Source organism: Diceros bicornis, chromosome 27, assembly GCF_020826845.1.
Source record: "Diceros bicornis minor isolate mBicDic1 chromosome 27, mDicBic1.mat.cur, whole genome shotgun sequence".
Lineage (NCBI taxonomy): Eukaryota > Metazoa > Chordata > Mammalia > Perissodactyla > Rhinocerotidae > Diceros > Diceros bicornis.
The window spans coordinates 38,376,104-38,396,345 of NC_080766.1; the positions used below are offsets into that span (position 1 = coordinate 38,376,104).

The window sequence follows — 20,242 nt, forward strand, 5'->3', positions numbered from 1 at the left end:
TCTTGGACCTGTGGCTCCTTCTTGGTCTCATTTGCCAGCATCTCCTCCTCTGCCTGCCCAAGTCTCAGTCTGGGACTGCTTCTCCAACACTCTGTGTCTGGGAGAATCTCATCCACTTACATGTTTCAAATTCCATCTGTAGACTCAAACATCAAAGGCATCCCTCCTGCCCAGCCCACTCTTTTGACGTCGAGCCCATCAACACAGACCCCAGTTCTTGTCTCTGCTTAGATATGTCCCATGCAGCCCCAGTGCACTCCCTCAAACCTGTACCAAGCTCCCAACCCCCAGCACTGGATCCTCCTTCTATATTGAGATTATGTCCCAGAGGGAGCTGCCCACTGATATAACATCAAAACATTTGAACGACGCGGGTATCCAATAACATATGAATGATTTTTAAATCACAGAGGAAGATCCAGTGTCCTCCGAGTCAGTAAAATATACCCCATCCCATACACCTCATTTTCATGCCAGGAGGTCAGGAGTCATCTTGGGGACCTCATCTGCCTCTCCATCCTCGTCCCACCATCCGCCTATTAGAGATGCCTGTTGACTCCAACTGGACATGTAACTCAGAGCCCCTCGCTTCTCTCAATCCACTGGCACTGTCTTTGTTCATGCATCAATGGTTTTAGTTTGGATTACTGAAAGCATCAATTAACCAGACTTTCAGCATCGATGCTTGCCTCTTTCCAATCCATTCTCCACGTTCTGTCAAAAATGATGACTAACTTAGAAAGCAAGTCTGATCCTATCTCTTCCTTGATTGAAACCCTGAGACACTCTTCCCCACTTACTGGAAGGTACAAGCTCTGCATCACCTCCGGCCTTTGCAAATGCCATGTCTCTCTGCCCAGAACACTCATGTCTCTCCCTGCCAGCTTCCCTACCTGCCAGTGCTCCTCTTTCTTCACGTCTCCACATTAATGGAATCCCAGGGAAGCCTTCCTGGAACCCCAGACTAGGACATGCACCCCACGTTCTATTCTCTCATCTATCCTTTTTCCCTAGTTCTCCCACAAATGTCTTTACGTAACTCGTCTAATGATTTACTGAATACCTGCCTTCCCTGCTCTACTAGAAACTACATGAGAGCAAGCACTAACAGTTTTATTCGCTGCTGGATCTCCAGCACCCTGCACCGTGCTTACCACCTGGAGGGTGGGTGATAAGCTCTTGGTGTAGAAATGAATGAATAAATGTTGATGAAATGTCTTCAAGATTTTTCCATCTTTTTAATTTTATTGAATTGCTGCCCATTTAGAGGACAAGGGTTCTTACTGTTTTATAAGAACATTCTATAATCAGATTATTAACCCTCTGCTGTCATCTGTGGTAAATGTGATTTCCCTTCCGTCAGTCATATTTTGAGTGTTTTCTGTATTTAACATATAACGATAATAGCTAGTTCATGTTTAATAATTAGCATGAACAGGTAGAGTTTGATGGTGTTATATATTTTAACCTCACACAACCCTATCAGGCATAGGAATTATGATTATTGCTTGTCTGCCACTGAGGAAAATGAGTCTCAGATGGGTTAAGTAAGTTGTCCAAAGTCACATAGTTCCTATTAACAGAATAAGGACTCTGTACTTTTAACCTTTGCGCTACAATGCCTCCAAAGAAATGTTTAATTTTTTAAAAATCCAGATGAGGTAATATTCAACCTGGCATTTTAAGGACAGGTGGGAGTTAACCTAGAAGGGGAGAGAAAAGACAAACTTTTGGAAGGAATTGCATGCTCCTAGGCATGGAGCCATGAGGGCATTGAGCAGTTCAGAAAAAGGCAAGTACACACCCAGGCTGTATGTTGAAGGGAACAAAGCTGAGGGAGTGAGATTCAGGGCTTAAATGAGTCTTTTGCTTTGTAAAGGTGTTCAGGATTTAGCCTGTCAGCAGTGGAGGCTGCTGAAGGATTTATGAAGAGGAGTATTGTCTGAATTACTACCCTGTAGATGACTAAGCGTTCTTTTTTCCTGGGCAGGGCTATGATGAAACCATGGTAATATACAGTTGCTTGTGACTGGATAGTAGATTAACTGTAAAAATCCAGCTTCACAATTCTGAGAAATGCAACATGTGAGGCACTGAAGAAGGAGAATTACATATGTATCTGAGCTCTATTTCCTCTTTTGTTTCCATGTAAGAGAAACTGTACCATTACTTCCAGAGCAGGGGGCATTGGAATGTCTCCCCATTGGTGTTGTTCCAATTACGTGAGCACCAGTGCAGTGGTCCTGTGAACACTAGTGCATGCGGTAATGTCCTATTGGCAGAGGAATTAACTGTGATTCTCATTATTAAGTGTACCGGCTGTTCTTCGAGAAGAAGCAGTACCTAAAAGGGAGTTGTTAAAAGTGTCAAGAGAGTGTCTATGGGGAAATCAATCCAGAAGGATTCAATAGGTTAGCCCGATTTCTGTGACATGATCAGAATGACTGTATGTGGAAGCCTGATTGACAGCAGTGTTGAAACCCAGGGACCCATTGCCTAGAGAGATTATGGGTAGAATTCAGGAGGATCCATGACCTAGGATGGGGGAAAAATAGGAACAGTTTATTCTCAATCACCTCTAACTAAAATTTATACTTTTTTTACTACGATTGTGCAACACAGCACAATCATAGTAGCCGCAACTGCGACTTTGTCATGGTAGAAATCACAAGTATTTCAACTTGCCACTGTATTTGTTGAGAGATCTTGAAAGAGCATTTCTGCTCGCCACACCTTCAAAAGGCCAGATCTTAATAATTAATGCTTGAAAAGGAAGCACAATTTTGGTATTTTAAAAATATCTTAATGAGTGAATTTTAATATTATTGGCGTCTTTTGTAATCATATTTATTTGATTTTAATCTATTTAAACACATTCTGGGAAGGCTTTCATAGGCCTTACCAGTCTGCCAAAAAAGATGATGACACAAAAATGGTTAAGAACCCTCAAGCTAAACTATTAAAGATGATACTAGCTTACTAGACTTTCTGACACCTCTGGTTTGCCAAACACGAAAAGGCTGTACTCTCATCCCACAAAGGTTACATTTGTTTTCAGGGTTCCTGGTCATGGGAAAATCTGGGTTGCTCTTCTTCTAAGAATGCTGTGTGTACATTAAACTTTGTCTTTAAGTTTTTTGACCGTCTGAGCTACTCTTGAGTGTAAATTTGCTCTTCCCTAGGGATGCTAGATTTAGGAAATAAAAATATAGAACTCATTTGCACTTTATCTATTAAGTACAAATATATGGGTTTCAGATAACAAACAATTTTTAGTATATATATCGAATATTGCATGAGACATACTTACACTAAAAAATTATTTGTTGTCCATCTGAAATTCAATTTTAACTGAGCATCTTGTATTTCACTTGGAAACCCTAAAAACACCAAAATTGGGCTAAGAGTCCTCCAGCTAATCAGCTACAGATGGTTAGAATGTGTTTTCTTACACTGTTTACTGATGGAGATTAGTTAACTGCCAAAGGTCTCAAACTTGGATTGAATCTGAAAGTATTCTGAAGATTGAAATTTTCTTATTATGACTCAATATTCACAAGCATCTATGTTTTCGACTTTGGGACAAGCAGACAATTCAGAAATATTACCAGTCCTTAAGTAAATTGATCACAATCCAAGAATTTTGATATCAACTCTGTTCCCCTGACATCCTGTGATACCCGGTTTCTATATCAGAGAAATGTGGTCAAAGGTTAGACTGACAGTGAAACTGAATTTCAAACCTTTTGACACTCATCCCTGGTTAAATAACTTGTTCCAAATCAAGCAAAAGTCATAATTTCCTCTGTCTGGGATGAGATTCCAATCATGATAATAATGAGCACAGAAATCACCAAGGAGAAGAATTCTACCCTCGAATCCAGGCGAATCACACCAAAGTCCATTAATCATCCATTGACAGAGACCAACAATTCCAAATTTATTTTAAGAGAAGAAAAAGTCCTCAGCCTGAAGCTAGAAAAAAAAGCCAGCCTGAAATTGATACGTTTATTTATAACTTGATACTCTTTCTATATTTCTATGTTGTCACCATAGCAAACAATGTTATAAAGAAAGACATGAGTGGTTAAAGGTGGTAGATTCAATGTCTTAGTGAGTGAGAGATTTATTTAGGGGAAAATCAATTTGAAATGTTGCAAACTGTATAATGATGCACTGCAAAAATGCACCGACCTGGTCTCAAGTAACTTTGAAGGACAGAGAAGGAGGTTGGAGAAAATGAGCATCATTGCTTTCTTTCCATTTTTCTCTTCCTCTTTTCATGCTCTGAGTATGCCCAGTTTGAAGTTTCGTTAAATAGAATACACTAAAGAAATATATTTGTTCCTCTACAAGTACTGTCTGCAAAAACAGATGCCTTCCATTCCGACTTATTCCAGGCGACAGGCAGACAAACCCAAGTGCTCTCCTCTTCCTTCTCCTTATCTACATGGCACTGTTTTGAGCCATCTTCTCTGGTTACGTTTGAACTAATCCAGACAAGAAGAGTAAATGAGATTCCATGAGCTAGTTACAGAAATCTCTTCCCTGGAGAGAAAATTGGGGGCAGTGCGTTAGGGAGACTAAAGCAAGACAGTTTGCCTTGGTTTTTTCTCCCCTCAGACATAAATTTTCCTGTTTTACCAGTCATCTCAGAACAATGCATGTCCAAGTCATGCTGTGATTAGAGGGGAGAATATGCTTATTACCCACGTTCTTCACATGTTGGAGCACGAAGAAACCACAGGTGGTAAACCGAAGGAAATTTCCATTCGCTCCTTAGCTGCTGCACATTCTTAGTCTATAGGAAAGTTAGCTGTTATTAAGTAATAATGTTCCGCTGAAGTTGGTCACCCGTAACAACAGACAGATGTATAATGTTTTATTTGGGTTAGCCAGCTCTCTTGCAAATAAAGGGCCTGAAATTAAACTGTCTTTACAAAAATATTCAGCAAATGATACCTCTGACTTATTCCAGTGCTCAGATTCTTTGCCATGGAAAATGGAAAACAAGGATCGTGTTGAACCCAGTATCTGTTTGAACTTGTCTTTGCTGAGTAGAGAAAGGTTGATGTTCTACAGGATGAAAAAAATCCGCATTGAAGAGTGAAGAATATAACTATGCAAACCGCACTTAGAGATGGAAAAGGATTTTTTAGTACTTGTGGAATTCGAAACAATAATAATGGAATGGAAACATAGGAGAAAGGCTAAATATTTGACCACAGAGGCAAATTGGATCATTAGACGCTCACATGCAATGCAAAATGTGGGATTTGTCTTTAAAGGAGAACTTGTTGCTTTTCCAATGTGTAATGGGACAAAAGAATGATCTTGCCAGCTCTCCAACCATCACTGACAAATTCTAGACACATAGTCCTTTGGGAAGTTGGGTTCTCTGTAAGATACAGGTTATTGGGCAGCATCCCCAGAGATTCTGATTCAGTAGCTCAGGTGTGGGACCAGAGAACTGGCATTTCTAATGGACTCCCAAGTGATATTGATGCTGCAGTTGGTGAGAGTGGGGGGTCTTCCTCTTCTATGCTACCCAGTCTTCAGTATCCAGTGAGATGGATAGCTCATCTCAAGATACTTCATGACAGCAGAGAGATACCTGCCCATCAAACGGACTAAGAATCACAAAGCCTTGCTTCCAGCCCTAACTTTGCCACTGGCTCAGTGACCTTGAACAAATCACTCAACCTTTTTGATCCTCTTTTTCCCCAGATATAAAGTGCAGAGTTTAGACCAGATTGGCACTCCTCAAAGTGTTCCCAAATGTCAGATAAACACCAGGTATATAGAGTTAAGCAAGTTTCTTTGCCATAGGACTTCTCAGACTCTGTAATATACAACTGTGCAGTGTGAATCTCCAATGGGTACAGGCAGTGAAGTGTTTGGAGGATCAGTAGGCAAAGCATCCCAAAATTATCTGACCACAAATCCCTTTATCTGTGGAATGCCTCTACCACACACTCGGGGGAAGGCTGAGCGAGGGGACCTCTAAGACCCTCCAACTTTAGCTCTCTCAGCCCAGAATCCAGGATCTCTTCTCGGGCATCTGGTGTTCTTAGCCAGCAAACCCTGAAAGTTACTTTAAGATGATACCCACCATCCAAGGAAGAAACCTCAGAGCAATTTTCAACTGATTGCTTTCCTTTTCCCAGAAATTCTCATTTTTCCCCCCAAGACAATACACCTGAACTTCTATCCTTTAGGATACTCTTCCTATCTAACTGAAAACTCTATGGACAGCTGCCATATTTGTATATTTAACCCCACTGACTGTCTCTTCCTTCTCACACCAAAAGGCCCATTCCTTTGTTTGAAATTAATGAGACTGAACTTTTAGACTACTCGATTTATGTGCTTGTGAATTTCCCAGGTATTCTATGTAACTCATTAAGTGGTGAATAGTGTAGATAATATTCTCAAAGTGTGGTCTCAAGACTAGCAGCATTAGCATCCCCTGGGAACTTATTAGAAATGCAGATTCTTGGGCTCTGCTCTAGACCTACTGAATCAGAAACTCTGAGGTGAGGCCCAGCCATGTGAGTTTCAAGACCTCCAGATGATTCTGATTCTCACTGAAGTTCGAGAACTAGTGTTATAGAGATGAGAAGCATGGACCATGGATTCCAACAGACCCGCTGTATCACGGTTTCCTTACCTGGAATCCAGGAATAATAGTAGTACCTTTTACAAAATCTATGTGAGAATTAAATTAGTATATGGCACCTGATATAAGGTCTGGAACAGGATAAACAATAAATAAATTATAACTATTCTATAATGGACACTAACGTGTAACGAGCAGGAACTTATTTTATGCTGCATAGCACTGCATCATGAGAAGAGATGTCTTTGTGAGTTTTGATGACAGAGGTGCACAGTGGTTAGATAGGAGACAGATCTGATTTGCCAATGACGTCCTCCGTGCATGAACTTTATGAACATGTGTGAATTACCTAATCGCTCTTAGCTTGGTTTCTTCATTTAGAAAATTGAGAAAATACTTTCTTCACAAGGTAAAGAGAAAGACTAAATAAAATACTGTCTGTAATTGCTTTGAATTTGAAGTGAAATGTCCCTTTTAAGTCCCCCCTTTCCAAATGAAGCCATCCATGATATAATGATAATGGTGCCCAGGACTGCTCAGTATGTCTGTCATCACACATTGTGTGGCCACCAGATCCTTAACAAGGGCTTCTCGCTCCACAGAAGATTAGAGTGATAGTATCTGAGGCCCTTATATCTTTCCCTGAAAAGTTGTCTTGTCATGATAAATTTAAACATTGATTTAGAATTAATTTAATGAGAAGAATTATTCACCTTTTCTATGTTGTCTTTACAGGTCAGGAAAATCTTTCTTCCTACTGGAATCGTGTTAGATTTGGATTCCTTTTTCTATCCAGTATGTAGTCATAGACTAACATTCAGAGTACCTTTTAGGTCAGGTATGTAATCCTAAAATACAAAAGCATGTAGTAAGGGTGTCTCTGTGATCAGGCTTTTCACTAGGTTTTGCCTCAGTAACAAACAATTTCAAGAATTCAGTGGTTTTGGGCCATGTTACAAGTCAGCTTTGGTTCAGCTGTAGCTCAGCTCCAACTGTGTCTCCCTTTCCATCCCCAGAAGAAGGAACAGCCCAATCTGAGACTTACTCAAGACCATGCCACGAGTCTCACGCCTCTGTTCAGGTGTGGCATGAGTCACTGCAGCTCACGATCCAGTGGCCACAGCAAGTCACGTGCCCAAAAATGGTGACCCAAAAGGTGAAAGCATACTCCCACACAGGGACAACCCCAGGGAAGGATTCTCTATAGATGTGCCCAGCAGAGAGGGACAGTGAATAACTGGGAGTAATAGACAATCAACCACAATAACCAAAAATTATCACAGCTCCACCAATTAGATTCCAAATTCATGTTTTCAACACATAGGTCATCAAGGTAGAGGAAACTATGTTATGAATTTGCCATCATCTCAACTGGTGCTTCCTCTCGGATTCTTATGATTCTCATGGAGAAGAATGACCAATTCCACTGCCTCTGAGAAGCTGTCATTCCTCCCATCCATCCTCAGTCCTCAGTGGCCTGAGGGGGAAAAAATGGGTTTTCAGAAGGAAAGAGTAATTTTCCCAGCAGATAAGAACCAAAGGGCCACCCTATGGAATCTTCTGAGAGTCAACTTTGTCCACCATGTTTTTTTTCAATGAATATGTGCACATGTGAGGCCACTTGGGCAAAGCCATTCTTGTCCTCAGCTGACATTGATGGAGTCAAGAGGTGGATGACGAACAGTCAGACCAGCCATTGAAGCGAGTCCTAGACTGCTTTAAAGAGCAAGGAGGAATATGGCACAAGGCCAAAGCCAAGGTCCCAGTGTGTGTGCTTGTGTGGCCACAGTCACAGGATCCAAAGAGAGGATAGCTAAGCCTCACTGATTTTATTTGCACTATTTTAAACCTTTTGAGTTCAGTGAACCCCGAGTGCATTCTTGTCAAGCATTTGTTTTTCTACTAATATTTAAACCTGTGTATTCTTAAAGTGAAATTTAATCTAGGTACTTCAGTTTTGTGGCAAAGACAGAGATCATCAAAAAATTGTTTTGTCAGTAATATTTGACGTCCAAGGGAGCTTTTTAAGCAACTTTTCTTACAGAGGAATCTGTTTTGCTAGAGCTTTAAAATCAGATCCCCTCAAGTTCTCATTTTAGTCTGGAAACCCAAAGTTATGTTTTGATTTGGATTTCATTCTTCCGTGCCTCACCACCCCATTTGAAGGCATGTGGAATGATGTCACGGGAGGCCTGGTTGAGAAACTCTGGATTTAGGGTGCTGTTGCCTCCTTGCTATTTTTATTAGTTATTTTTCTGCAGGTGCCTATATCTTGTTAGCCTACCATGGAACACAGACGTTTTTCCCAGGATGGGCAAATTGAAAACTTCCAAAATTTGACTCCACAGAGCTCTAAGTTTTTAGAAAGTCTCAGTGTTTTACGAATTAGGAGGAAAAAAATCATTGTTAAACTGTATTTTTTTCCCTAACAAAACATCACGTAACAGTTAGCTGGAGGATCCCACTTTTGAGAGTTAGAAAAAAAGAGATATCATGTAAACACAGGTTGGCTAGTAAAAGTGATGGATGAAAGCCTATTATGGGAATTAAAGACTTCTCTGTACTTAATTTTGGCTAATATTTCTACTAGAATTATTTATATTATTTTATAATATATATTTAACATAATATAAAGAATATATCATAATATCTATATATTTACTATGTTTTATAATATAAATTTTATGACATATAATGTTTACCTATTCTATAACATAGCATTTATATAACATTTATATAATAAATATGAATAATCTGTTATAGTTTTGATCAGGTTCTCCATATATTGCTGCTTTAAAAAATTAATATTTAGCCTTGGGTCACAGGGTAGCCGGCGTTCATCTATAAGGATGGTGGAGATTAGACATTTCTAAAAATTAATAAACAGATGTTCTCAATGCCTGTGTGCAATCGTGTTATTTCAGATGCTAAGGGAAAGTTAGAAGATAAGGATGCTCATCAAGGGCGAGAAGCTGTTGGTATCATTCAACCCGTGTATCCCGGTGTGGTGGTTCTCAGCGTGTGTTCCTGGAGCAGCAGCATCCCCTGGGAATTTGTTAGACGTGCAAATTCTTGGGGTCCAACCCAAACCTGCTGAATCAGAAACCCCAAGTCCTCCAGCTGGTCCTGATGCAGATAAAGCTTGAGCACTTTCGTCAGGATGGCCAAGAGTGTGGGCAGGGGAGCTTCACAGGGACACTCCTGCCACATGCCAGCGGATGGGAACTTGAGCATCTCACTTAACCTCTCTGTGCCTCAGTTTCCTCCTCATGGGGATAATGATGGTACTTGCTCGCAGGGTTGGTATGAGGTTAAGTTCACAAATAGAAAGCACTCAGAAGAGTGGCTGGTACAAAGTGAGGTAGTGTTATCTATTTATGATGATGATTATGGTTATTATTGATCTGAAGCTTTATTATTATTATTACTTATCTGAATCTTTTGTATTTGCCATTGTTATTATTTATCTGCATCTTTCCCACTTTGGACCACTTCTGACTGTACTCCTATTTATTATTTGCATATGAATTTCTTCTAACTGGTCAGTGGCTTTCTGGCCATTTACGGGTTGATTTCTCTCTGACAGGACAGTGTGTTCCAGCTCACTATGGCTGATTTCTTTGTCATCCATTCTTATAAGCTCCCCTTTCTTTGATAGAGTTTTTTTCCTCCCTGTGGATGATGATGGAAACTCCCTTTCCATTTTTTCCATTCTCATCATTTTGTCCCTAACACTGGAAGCGTAGTTCTTATAGCTAAGAAATTTTTCCAATGTGCCTACTGTTGAGTTCTGTTTCAAAAATGTGTTTGTTTTTTTTTCTTTATCTCCAGAAAGCAACTGCTACACAGCATAAGCCCCAAATGACTTCACGCCATGTATATGTTATTGGCTTGAAGTACAAGAGAGTGACATTGACCTCTCTATGTAACAATTTCAAGGACTTAACTTCAACAAAGATATCTCCATTCTAAGAATTACAGTCCCAACCTATATTGGAACAATATAATGAAAACTGAAGAGATAAACACAATTTCTAGAGATGAAGGAAAACTACTAATGGTTTGTATGGAATATTGCTTATTTGCAGATTTAGAAGAAGGAACATTAGAGGAGAATATCTTGTATCATTCTTTCCCCCCTTAACTTTTGGGAAACAGTTATTGTCCCTTAACATTTTAGAAGTTGAACCAGGTAAATTGCAGAATCACTAAGAAAAAAAAAAAAAAACTGAGGCAGTCACATCAAATTATCAGAGTGTGTGTGTCAACAGTGAAGTAAATTTCATAAAAAAAAGTCTGTTGAGGAATAAAATAGTATAAATTAGGAGCATATAATGAAGTGCAAATGATAAAGCATACTTGTAAATTGATAGGTGCAAAGAAGGAGATGCTGGATCTTAACAGAGTCGTGAGGAAGAGGTCGTTTGCCAAATACACTGTGAACACACTGGGAGAATCCAGTGTACAGAGGCTATACAGGTTGATAATTGGGACTATTTAAATGATAAATGAGTAATTATTTACAGTAATTGGAGGACCAGAAAAGAAGTGTGAAGTGAACGTGTGCCTCTGGGTGTGAGACAGACAAAAACACATGAGGAGATATATATATAAATATATATATATACACACACATATATATGTATGGCTTAGGAAGAAGTATATCAGAAAAGTAGGATGCAAAAGAACCTCTTGAATTTAGAACAGATTACATCAAACTTTGGAGGTTTAAGAGGGATTCACGGGGTTCTGACAAGAACTCTGGTCTAACTTCCAAAGACTTTGGAGCTCGTTCTTTCTGCCATGAACCATCCCTGTAATAAAGACAAGTCACCAACCTCCCAGGTCTCAGTCTCCTCCTCTGAAAAATGTGTGTCAAATGCCCTGGTTCTGACAATCTTTTCAACCCTAATGTTCTATGACTCAACAGCAATAATGCATTTCCACAGGCGGTAAAAATATTCTAGACTCTTCCCTTCCAATTCTCACTGTTTACTTCCTCTGCACTTCCCCTTCCTGCCTCCCTGCCTGACGGTAAGTTGAGAGTGGGCCTCAATGGGGGTGAGTTAACCCACACTTTCCACAGTGTTCTTCCATTGAGCTCCCTCCAGAGAGGGGGATTCTCCTGTGAGGGCTGTGGTTGGGGCTTCAATTTCATTCTTAAAACACTCTTTGAAGCTTTTCTCTATTCTGGGCACTGTGCCAGATTACCAGGATTGGAAGGTGAATGCTGCGGTCCGGTCTGTGGGGAATCATTCAGGGTCAGTTTCACTGGGTCGGTTTCTTAGTAAACACCTGTGAACTCCACCTGTTCTCCTTTCTTTCAGGCAGTAGCAGAATCCCATGGTAGCTAGGTGGGTGAAGGGGAGCGAGGACGTCCCACCTGCCTTGAAGAAGACGCCTTCTGACCCGCTGAGTGAGTTACCAGGTAGTAAACAGTACTGAGGGCGCGCAGGGTGTTGAGAGGGAGGGAGCAGGTGTTAACCCTTTGAGTACTGTCCTCCAGACCCTCTTTTCTGCAGAGAGATGCTAAACCCAACACCCTCCCATCCTGAGGCTCTATGTCTCATTCTCCCATTTATGACCAACAACTTCTGACAGCTATTGGTCTCATTAACTCTAACGCGAGATGCACAGAAATGCAGCAAGAAAGCTTTCAGCAGAAAGAGGAAAAATATCCAGCTCATCCCAAGCCTGGCCTGTTGCCCCTTTGAAAGAGAGGTGAAAACAGAAGCTTCATGGCACTGCCTTCATATAAACAGGGCCAAGTTTTCCAGAATCTGGCGGACGGCTGGGCTTGGAGGTTTGCTTGTGCCCGCAGGATACTGGTGTATCACTCACATTGGAAAACTTAAACCTGTTTTTATTTCAGTGGATTGAATGGCATGCACTTTCCCCTAGCAGTTTCTTTTTTTTAAAAAAAGAAGTACATACGGTTTCTTGTACATGAGCATCATTTGTCTTTGGCAGTGCTGGTGTTCTGGGCTTGGCCGTGCATTTCGGCATGCCAGCATGGCGTTTTGTTTCCAAACTTTCGTTGTGGTCCCTTTCCTCTTGGTTACTGAGAGGTGCTGCAGAGGGTCTGATAAAGCCCACGCTCGTCAATTATATTCTGTACGTTTCTTCTAAATTGATCCCCAGATAAGTGGAGTAGGCTTCAAACAGTAAAATAAATTCTGAATGACTTATGGCCCTTCTTTGCAATGAAAATGGAAAAGTGACTTTCCTTTCCAAGAAAATAAAACCATGTCAAGGGACATTCAGTAAAGGACACACTCTTAATAATGTAACAGGAAAATGAAAAAGACCAGCAGATCCACTGCATCCTCAACCGGTGTAGCCTCTGATGGATACAGTTTCAGTTTCCTTGAAGGGATTTACCCGGAGGATTACTTTCAAAACTTCTATTGAGATAATGCTGCTATCACAGCAAAGATTACTGCATGAATTACAGACCAGTGTATACGGGTTCCTTTTTAAAGAGGGGGAATTTTTTTATCCTTAAAATACTAATGAGGTGGAAAAAAAACATGCCAACCAGGTAGAGTTACCCGGTAATCTCTCACATTATCTTTTTCAAGGAATGTAGGGGGAATTTATTTTAGCCCCAGGCAGGGACTATAAGATGCTGTGTGTCCTCACACCCAGCTTGCTCCTGTCATTAATGCAGGGCAGAGCATCCCCTGGAGCTCAGTGTGGGAGCCTGGCACTTCTAGGTAGGTCCGTTCTGCTACTTATTTATTTATTCATTAGCTCTTTACAATCGATCCCTATGCTGGTTCTGCTTAGTCCTAAAGAAGTAAAGCGGAATTTGTGTGGCACATCTAAATGTCACACCTGTTATGGTATGTCGACAGCGCTTTTCTAAGAATAACCAGCATATGGATCAAGCCATTAATAAAACTTCATTATTCCCTATGTGGTTTTTTTTTGGTGGTTTGATAATTCAGTCTTTTCCAGTGTAATTAGCAGCTAGGACTGGTCATGGATTCTAGATTATTCATTGGATTAGGGGAAAAAATGAATTGCTATAACAGGGAATGTTGTGTAAAAGGGTAGGGTTTTTAAAATTTTAGTAATACTATGTAAGTTTTAAAAATTTGTATTCATATTCTCCATTGCTATATCAAGAACTATCTTATAGATGGTACATTTTAGTTATATTGGTACTGACCCTACGCTTGGTCAATTTATTTTTACATTTTTTATAATTAGAAATCCACGATAGCTGAATATACAAAAATATTCATGATACTCTGCGGAGTAGATGTGTATGACTGTGATATCACAAAGATAAGATTAGCATCGGTTTTTTGAGTGTGAGCTCTGTTTTGGCACTTTATAGCCATTGTCTAATTTAACCATCACAAAAACCTTGAGGAGTAGGCTTTATTCCAGTTTTAAAGATCAATGAGCTCTGGTCCAGAGAGGTAAATAGCTTGCTGAGAGTCACACAGTAAATAAATTGGAGTCAACGTTTAACCCAGGTTTACTTGTCTCCAAAGTCTGTGCTCCTCACTCTACCCTACTGATTTCCTCAAGCACAAATCAATTAGTCTTGCCTTCAGAATTCTCCTTTCTTGCGTACATCCATATACACTCACTTATTTGACATAATTATCCTATTTCTATTTTCTGGACATTCCACCACATGTGACTGTAATGGAACGCCTTTCTTTGTCATTTTCTTAGGGGTTCCCAAGAGCCTGACAATGGATGCCATTCACATTAGCATGTCCAGTGCTCCTCTGGTGAAGCACAGTGTGGGAGCTGGACACAAGACCCACCGGCCCCGAGTCATGTCCAAGAGTGGACACAGCAACGTGAGGATCGACAAAGTGGACGGCATATACTTACTCTACCTTCAAGACTTGTGGACTACTGTTATTGACATGAAGTGGAGATACAAGCTCACCCTGTTTGCTGCCACCTTCGTGATGACCTGGTTCCTTTTTGGAGTAATCTACTACGCCATTGCGTTTATTCATGGGGACTTAGAACCCAGTGAGCGTATTTCAAATCACAACCCCTGCATCATGAAAGTGGACTCTCTCACAGGTGCCTTTCTCTTTTCCCTAGAATCCCAGACAACCATTGGCTATGGAGTCCGTTCCATCACAGAGGAATGTCCTCATGCCATTTTCCTGTTGGTTGCTCAGTTGGTCATCACGACCTTGATTGAGATCTTCATCACGGGCACCTTCCTGGCAAAAATCGCCAGACCCAAAAAGCGAGCAGAGACCATCAAGTTCAGCCACTGTGCTGTCATCACCAAGCAGAACGGGAAGCTGTGCTTGGTCATCCAAGTGGCCAACATGAGGAAGAGTCTCCTGATTCAGTGCCAGCTCTCCGGCAAGCTCCTCCAGACCCATGTCACCAAGGAGGGGGAGCGGATCCTCCTCAACCAAGCCACCGTCAAATTCCACGTGGACTCTTCTTCCGAGAGCCCCTTCCTCATCTTGCCCATGACATTCTACCATGTGCTGGATGAGACAAGCCCCCTGAGAGACCTCACACGGCAAAACCTGAAGGAGAAGGAGTTTGAACTTGTGGTCCTCCTCAACGCCACAGTGGAATCCACCAGCGCTGTCTGCCAGAGCCGCACATCTTATATCCCAGAGGAGATCTACTGGGGTTTTGAGTTTGTGCCTGTGGTTTCTCTCTCCAAAAACGGAAAGTATGTGGCTGATTTCAGTCAGTTTGAGCAGATCCGGAAGAGCTCAGACTGTACCTTTTACTGTGCGGATTCTGAGAAGCAGAAACTTGAGGAGAAGTACAGGCAGGAGGATCAGAGGGAAAGAGAACTGAGAACCCTTTTGTTACAACAGAGCAACGTCTGATGGTCGTGGTGTTGCCTCGGTTTAACTCTGCCAGCTGTTTCCACATCTGAGCTCGTTCCAAACGCAAAGGTCACTGTGAAAGTGAAAATGTGTAGACACACCCTAAAAAACCTCACAGACTACAAAATTGATCTTTTCCTTTGTTCTGGTGGCTAAATACGCATTTCCATGTTCGAGAGGGTTCCTTTTAAATGCTTTGTCTGAAGCGAACTCTCAAAATTCAAATTTTCTAAAATGGGGCTACATTTCAAAAAACTTGGTGTAGAGCAATTGAAAAAAATGTCCTGCTGGATGGACAGACGTTTAGCAATGCTGATATTGAAGGGAAATGCATTTCTATACAAGGATATCAGATTTATTCAATCCAAGTATCAAAGATATTGTGGTCAAGAGTTGAAATGTGATTCGGTATTCATTAATATCATCGCTCTAAAACACACTCTTTTTTCCATCATAGAAAATGTTATATATAATGGCTGCTACCTGGTGATACCTCAACAGGGGCAGGAGGACTCTGTACTCACAAAATGCAATGATTCCATTTTCACCTCTCTTTCGTGGATTTAATTGTACGGAATGAAATTGATCATATCAGGAATTAACAGTTGTGAAAACAGATACAAATGCAGCTGATGCCATTGTCACACTAATTTTTTTGTTGGAATGTACTAGCCCATGTCTATTCGAAATGTGGTCTGCAGACCAGCAGCATCAGTACCATCTCGAAGTTTTTGCAACGTAAACTCTCCAGCGCCACCCGGACTTGGAGAATCAGAGTCTGTCTCTTAACAAGACCACCAAGCGGTTTGTGTACCCGTGAAAGTTTGAAAAGCTCCACTCCAGACAATGTTTGCAAAGCAACTTTCTGAAGCCATGGGGCTCTCTGGGTCCCATGTCCATGTGGCCTCCAGATCTGTCCTTCTCTCTTCAGTTCATTATCATGGACCAATAGTCCTTTCAGCCATCTCATTCCTTGTCTGTTAAAATACCTTTGTCCACAAAGGAAGTGCCACTGACATTCCAAGAGCAAAATAAAATTCTTGAGAGTAATGGTTGTCTTACTCATGCTAAGAACATGCTCGCTGATTAGAATTCGCGCAAAAGGAAAATTAAGCTGCGTAACAATCCAGGAAATATGCTCGGATGTTGAAGTCTGTAATGTTGGATGGGGCCATGAGGAAGAAGAGGAGCTGTGGATGAAGAGTTCATATACAGATGACTCCTTGATAACATGTAAAGAATGCCCTCAGTATTTAAATAAATCTCACACAACTCAGTGTTACAGAGGTAACATTTTGCTTCTGGAAGAATTTAGGAGCCTGGTATCCTGCATTTCTTTGGGGACAGAGAATAAAGGGGCTAGGATTGGCTTAATGTGCAAAAGGTGAATTCTCATTTCATTCAAACGAGGACAAATTTGCATATTCACCCAGGAAGACTGTATGTGTGCAGGTGCTACATGGACATATGTGTGAGCTCACATATACACGCACACACCAACACACACAGGCACACACACTTTGGCTCTTCTGGTATAATTGTGGAAATGATCAGTGAAAGACATTTGCTATTAAGAGAACAAGTCCTTGGGGCTGGCCCAGTGGTGTAGTGGTTAAGTTCAGCGCACTCCACTTCGGTGGCCCGGGCTCACAGGTTCAGATCCCAGGCGCAGACCTATACCACTTGTCTGCCATGCTGTGGTGGCATCCCACATATAAAGTGGAGGAAGATTGGCACAGCTGTTAGCTCAGGGCTAATCTTCCTCAAGCCAAAAAAAAAAACAAAAACGAGGAAGATTGGCAACAGATGTTAGCTCAGGGCTAATCTTCCTCAGCAAAAAAAAAAAAAGAGAGAGAGAGAGCAAGTTCTTGACAAATATGCTCATGTATATTTGGTTCTATAAGAACAGGAACTTTGGGACTCAGAGAAAATGGGGAAAGTAATCTAATGGATTCAGATTATCAGTGAAATGGTGATGTGGATTACAGCACATCTGGTCATATCTTGGTGTCACCACAGTTTCAAATGTCCTTCCAGTAAACAGAAAACGTGGCTGAACATCTAATGCAGGTATAAGAACAATGGAGGTAAAGTTGTAAAGGTTTAAAGAACAATCTCAATGCTCAAGAGGCTTTTGTCTGTAATTATTCAGGAAGTTTTTTTTCTTATTCTTCTGTTAATTTCATGGCAAGCTGTTTTAGATCTTAATTCTTTCAAAAAATTACATTAGCATAGTTAGATATTAGCTCTTTGAGTTGTAATATGTGTTTTTTTTTTACTGTATATTGTGTTATAATCAACAGGAAAATAATGCCATAAGCATGTTTACAGTTTCTCTGTTCACTACTAAATTCTTTTCAAAGTATTTACATCGCTGCTCATTTGAATGTGATCAAAATTAGGAATCTTGCATACTTATACTGTATATAGAACAATGATGTAGGATAAGATTGAGAAATCTATCTGTATGTTCATTTAGCATATCGATTTCAGCCAAATTTGGAAGACTTGATCATCTGATCTTTTGCACTACACACAAAATAAATATGCAGTCTCTTAAAAAGCCAATACTTGCACAAGTCAATAAATAATATTGTAATATAATATTCAGTACATAGCTCAAAAGTTGCTTCTGGTTTGAAACAATATTTTCCAGGCACACTTACTTACTATTCCTTTGTACGAAATACTCTTGTGTTAACATGCTAACAAAGGATTCAGGAGGCAAACTTATTTGATTATATCTGGACAGTCTTCGACTGAAACAGATCAACACCCAACTAAGAAGCAGTCAAACTCGTGGAATGTTTTTGACCCAAAAAGCCTTTTGCATTTTGAAACATTTCCAATACATCAGGCCTTCTCAGTGAGATCATTCCAAAATGTTATGTTCTGTTTGAGAAACCACAAACTAAATAGCAGCAAATCAGTGTAATCTGCAAGCCGTGTGTTATTTCAGTAATGAAATATATTCTACTTCCATGGTATCTACAAGCCAATGGGCCTAGAGAGCAGAGCAAAGTTTCCTTCATTGACCCTCAGAATGAGCCACCTTTGGAATGGGGGTGGAAGCACACAGTGGTTCCCTTTCCCACTCATGGGGAAATTACAGCACAGAGACGAGACTCCAGAAATCTAAAATAACTGGCTGAAAGTGAAAAATGCCATGAATGAGTGGACCAGATATTTGAGTGAATTTAAGCAACTATTTCATTTGGTTTTTCTTTGAATTAAATTTTGAACTTTAATGGACTGTGATTTTGATACCATCAAAATGTAAATTAAGATATAAAAAAACGACCCTTCTGCTCCAGTATGATTCTTTCTTCCTTGCTTGGATCTTCGGTGCTCATATACCATCCAGAGAAAGGAGAAAAGAGAAAAGAAAAGCAAAGAAGGCACTAGGCCTTTGCTTTGGTAGCTCAGCAAAGGATCATCCTCATCCTTGGGCTTGGTTCTGTGTTTTATCACTAGGGTCAAAGGGTCAGACATTTGACCTTGTGGCACGATGAAGACTTCTAGTCTCTCAGTCTTGGCTTTCATTCTTGCTAGACATTTCTTTGCCTGTTAAACGTTTGAAATAACTAGTTTTGAATGCAGGCTATTTTATCGTAGCTTTCCGGGATGGGATTTTTTTAAATGAAAGATATTAGCATTTCAAGTCTTGATTTCCAAGTTCTGTAGTGTGCACTCAAATTCCAGAATTTGACTCTGAGTAGGTCCAAGATGCACTTAATTTCTTCCCCTGACAAGACTTACACTTGAAGGTGTAAAGCTTAACACTTCACTTCTTATTGATTAACTGCATACATTTTAGTCTTGGTGAATTTCAGTTTATTTTTAATCAGAATGACCCGCCGACCAATACTTGGACCTGTGCACTGCAATGAGTGGTTTCTTCTCTCAGAGGGAATGTGTCTTTGGAGCAGAGTTGGAATCTCCAGAGTTAGAATGTGCAATGAAATGGTATGATCAGAACTTAATTGTGATTTTAAAGAATAAAAGAGTTACTCAATTTCTTGAGGCATTAGTATTTGTCAGTAAACTCCATTTTTATTGTTGTTGTATTGTTTTGATTTTTTTTTAAAGGAATCTGAAACAAAGTTTTCAGAGTAAAGTAGGCAGTGGGAAAAGTGTAAAAAATAAAAGCTAATAGTTGATCAACTAGACTTTCACATAAAGTGACTTCTACGAGTGGAAAAGAATGTTTCTGTAGGAAAAAATTGGTTATTCAGTCTTGCATTACAACAGACTGTGTCATCATATTCTTCTGGCTTCCCAGAAGAAGCAATTTTCCTAGGCTTTAAGAAACACTGATGGATTAAGTCCAATCTTTTTTCCAAAGTTTTTCCATTAAATACTTAATGAAAAAGAAACATGAGGCAGAAATAAAGCTTCAGCCATTTCACTTCATCTTCATCTTCTGTCAGTTCTTCTGCTGCACTCAATTTCCTTTCAACTTTAACGTGTGCTTGGTTGACTGTTCTTCATCTTTGCTATCCATTCTGTCAATTCAAATAATCTTGTGTCTTAAAAATAATCAATCCAAATTAGTAATCTGTGGACATTTAGATGCCCAATTATTGGGGACAGGAATTTTTATTTTTCAATTGGTATGTTGCTGGTGCACAAAAATAAAAGACCAAGAAAAAGCTGTTGATCGGAGTTGATAGTTAATTCCTAATAAAATTACAAGAATTGATTGTGGATGTCAAAGGACATAATTGATACATGAGTATAAAAGCCAAAGGTAAGTATAGACCATATAACTCTGAATATAACA

The 20,242-nt window shown here is 40.2% G+C and overlaps 1 protein-coding gene across 5 annotated transcripts in view; it reads left to right on the forward strand.

Moving 5' to 3' along the window:
• The window catches only part of KCNJ15 (potassium inwardly rectifying channel subfamily J member 15), a 43,188-nt gene extending 26,359 nt beyond the window's left edge, over nucleotides 1-16,829 (forward strand). For 3 of the 5 annotated variants that reach the window (XM_058523104.1, XM_058523105.1, XM_058523102.1), the window contains exons 2-3: nucleotides 11,947-12,047; nucleotides 14,312-16,829. In XM_058523104.1, the coding sequence (XP_058379087.1) occupies nucleotides 11,963-12,047; nucleotides 14,312-15,459 (1,233 nt within the window). In that variant the 5' untranslated portion in view covers nucleotides 11,947-11,962 and the 3' untranslated portion in view covers nucleotides 15,460-16,829. Of the gene's footprint in view, nucleotides 1-11,946; nucleotides 12,048-13,289; nucleotides 13,336-14,311 lie in introns of those variants that run through there. The other 2 variants (XM_058523107.1, XM_058523106.1) reach the window with 2 other exon arrangements.
• The last annotated feature ends 3,413 nt before the right edge of the window (nucleotides 16,830-20,242 follow it).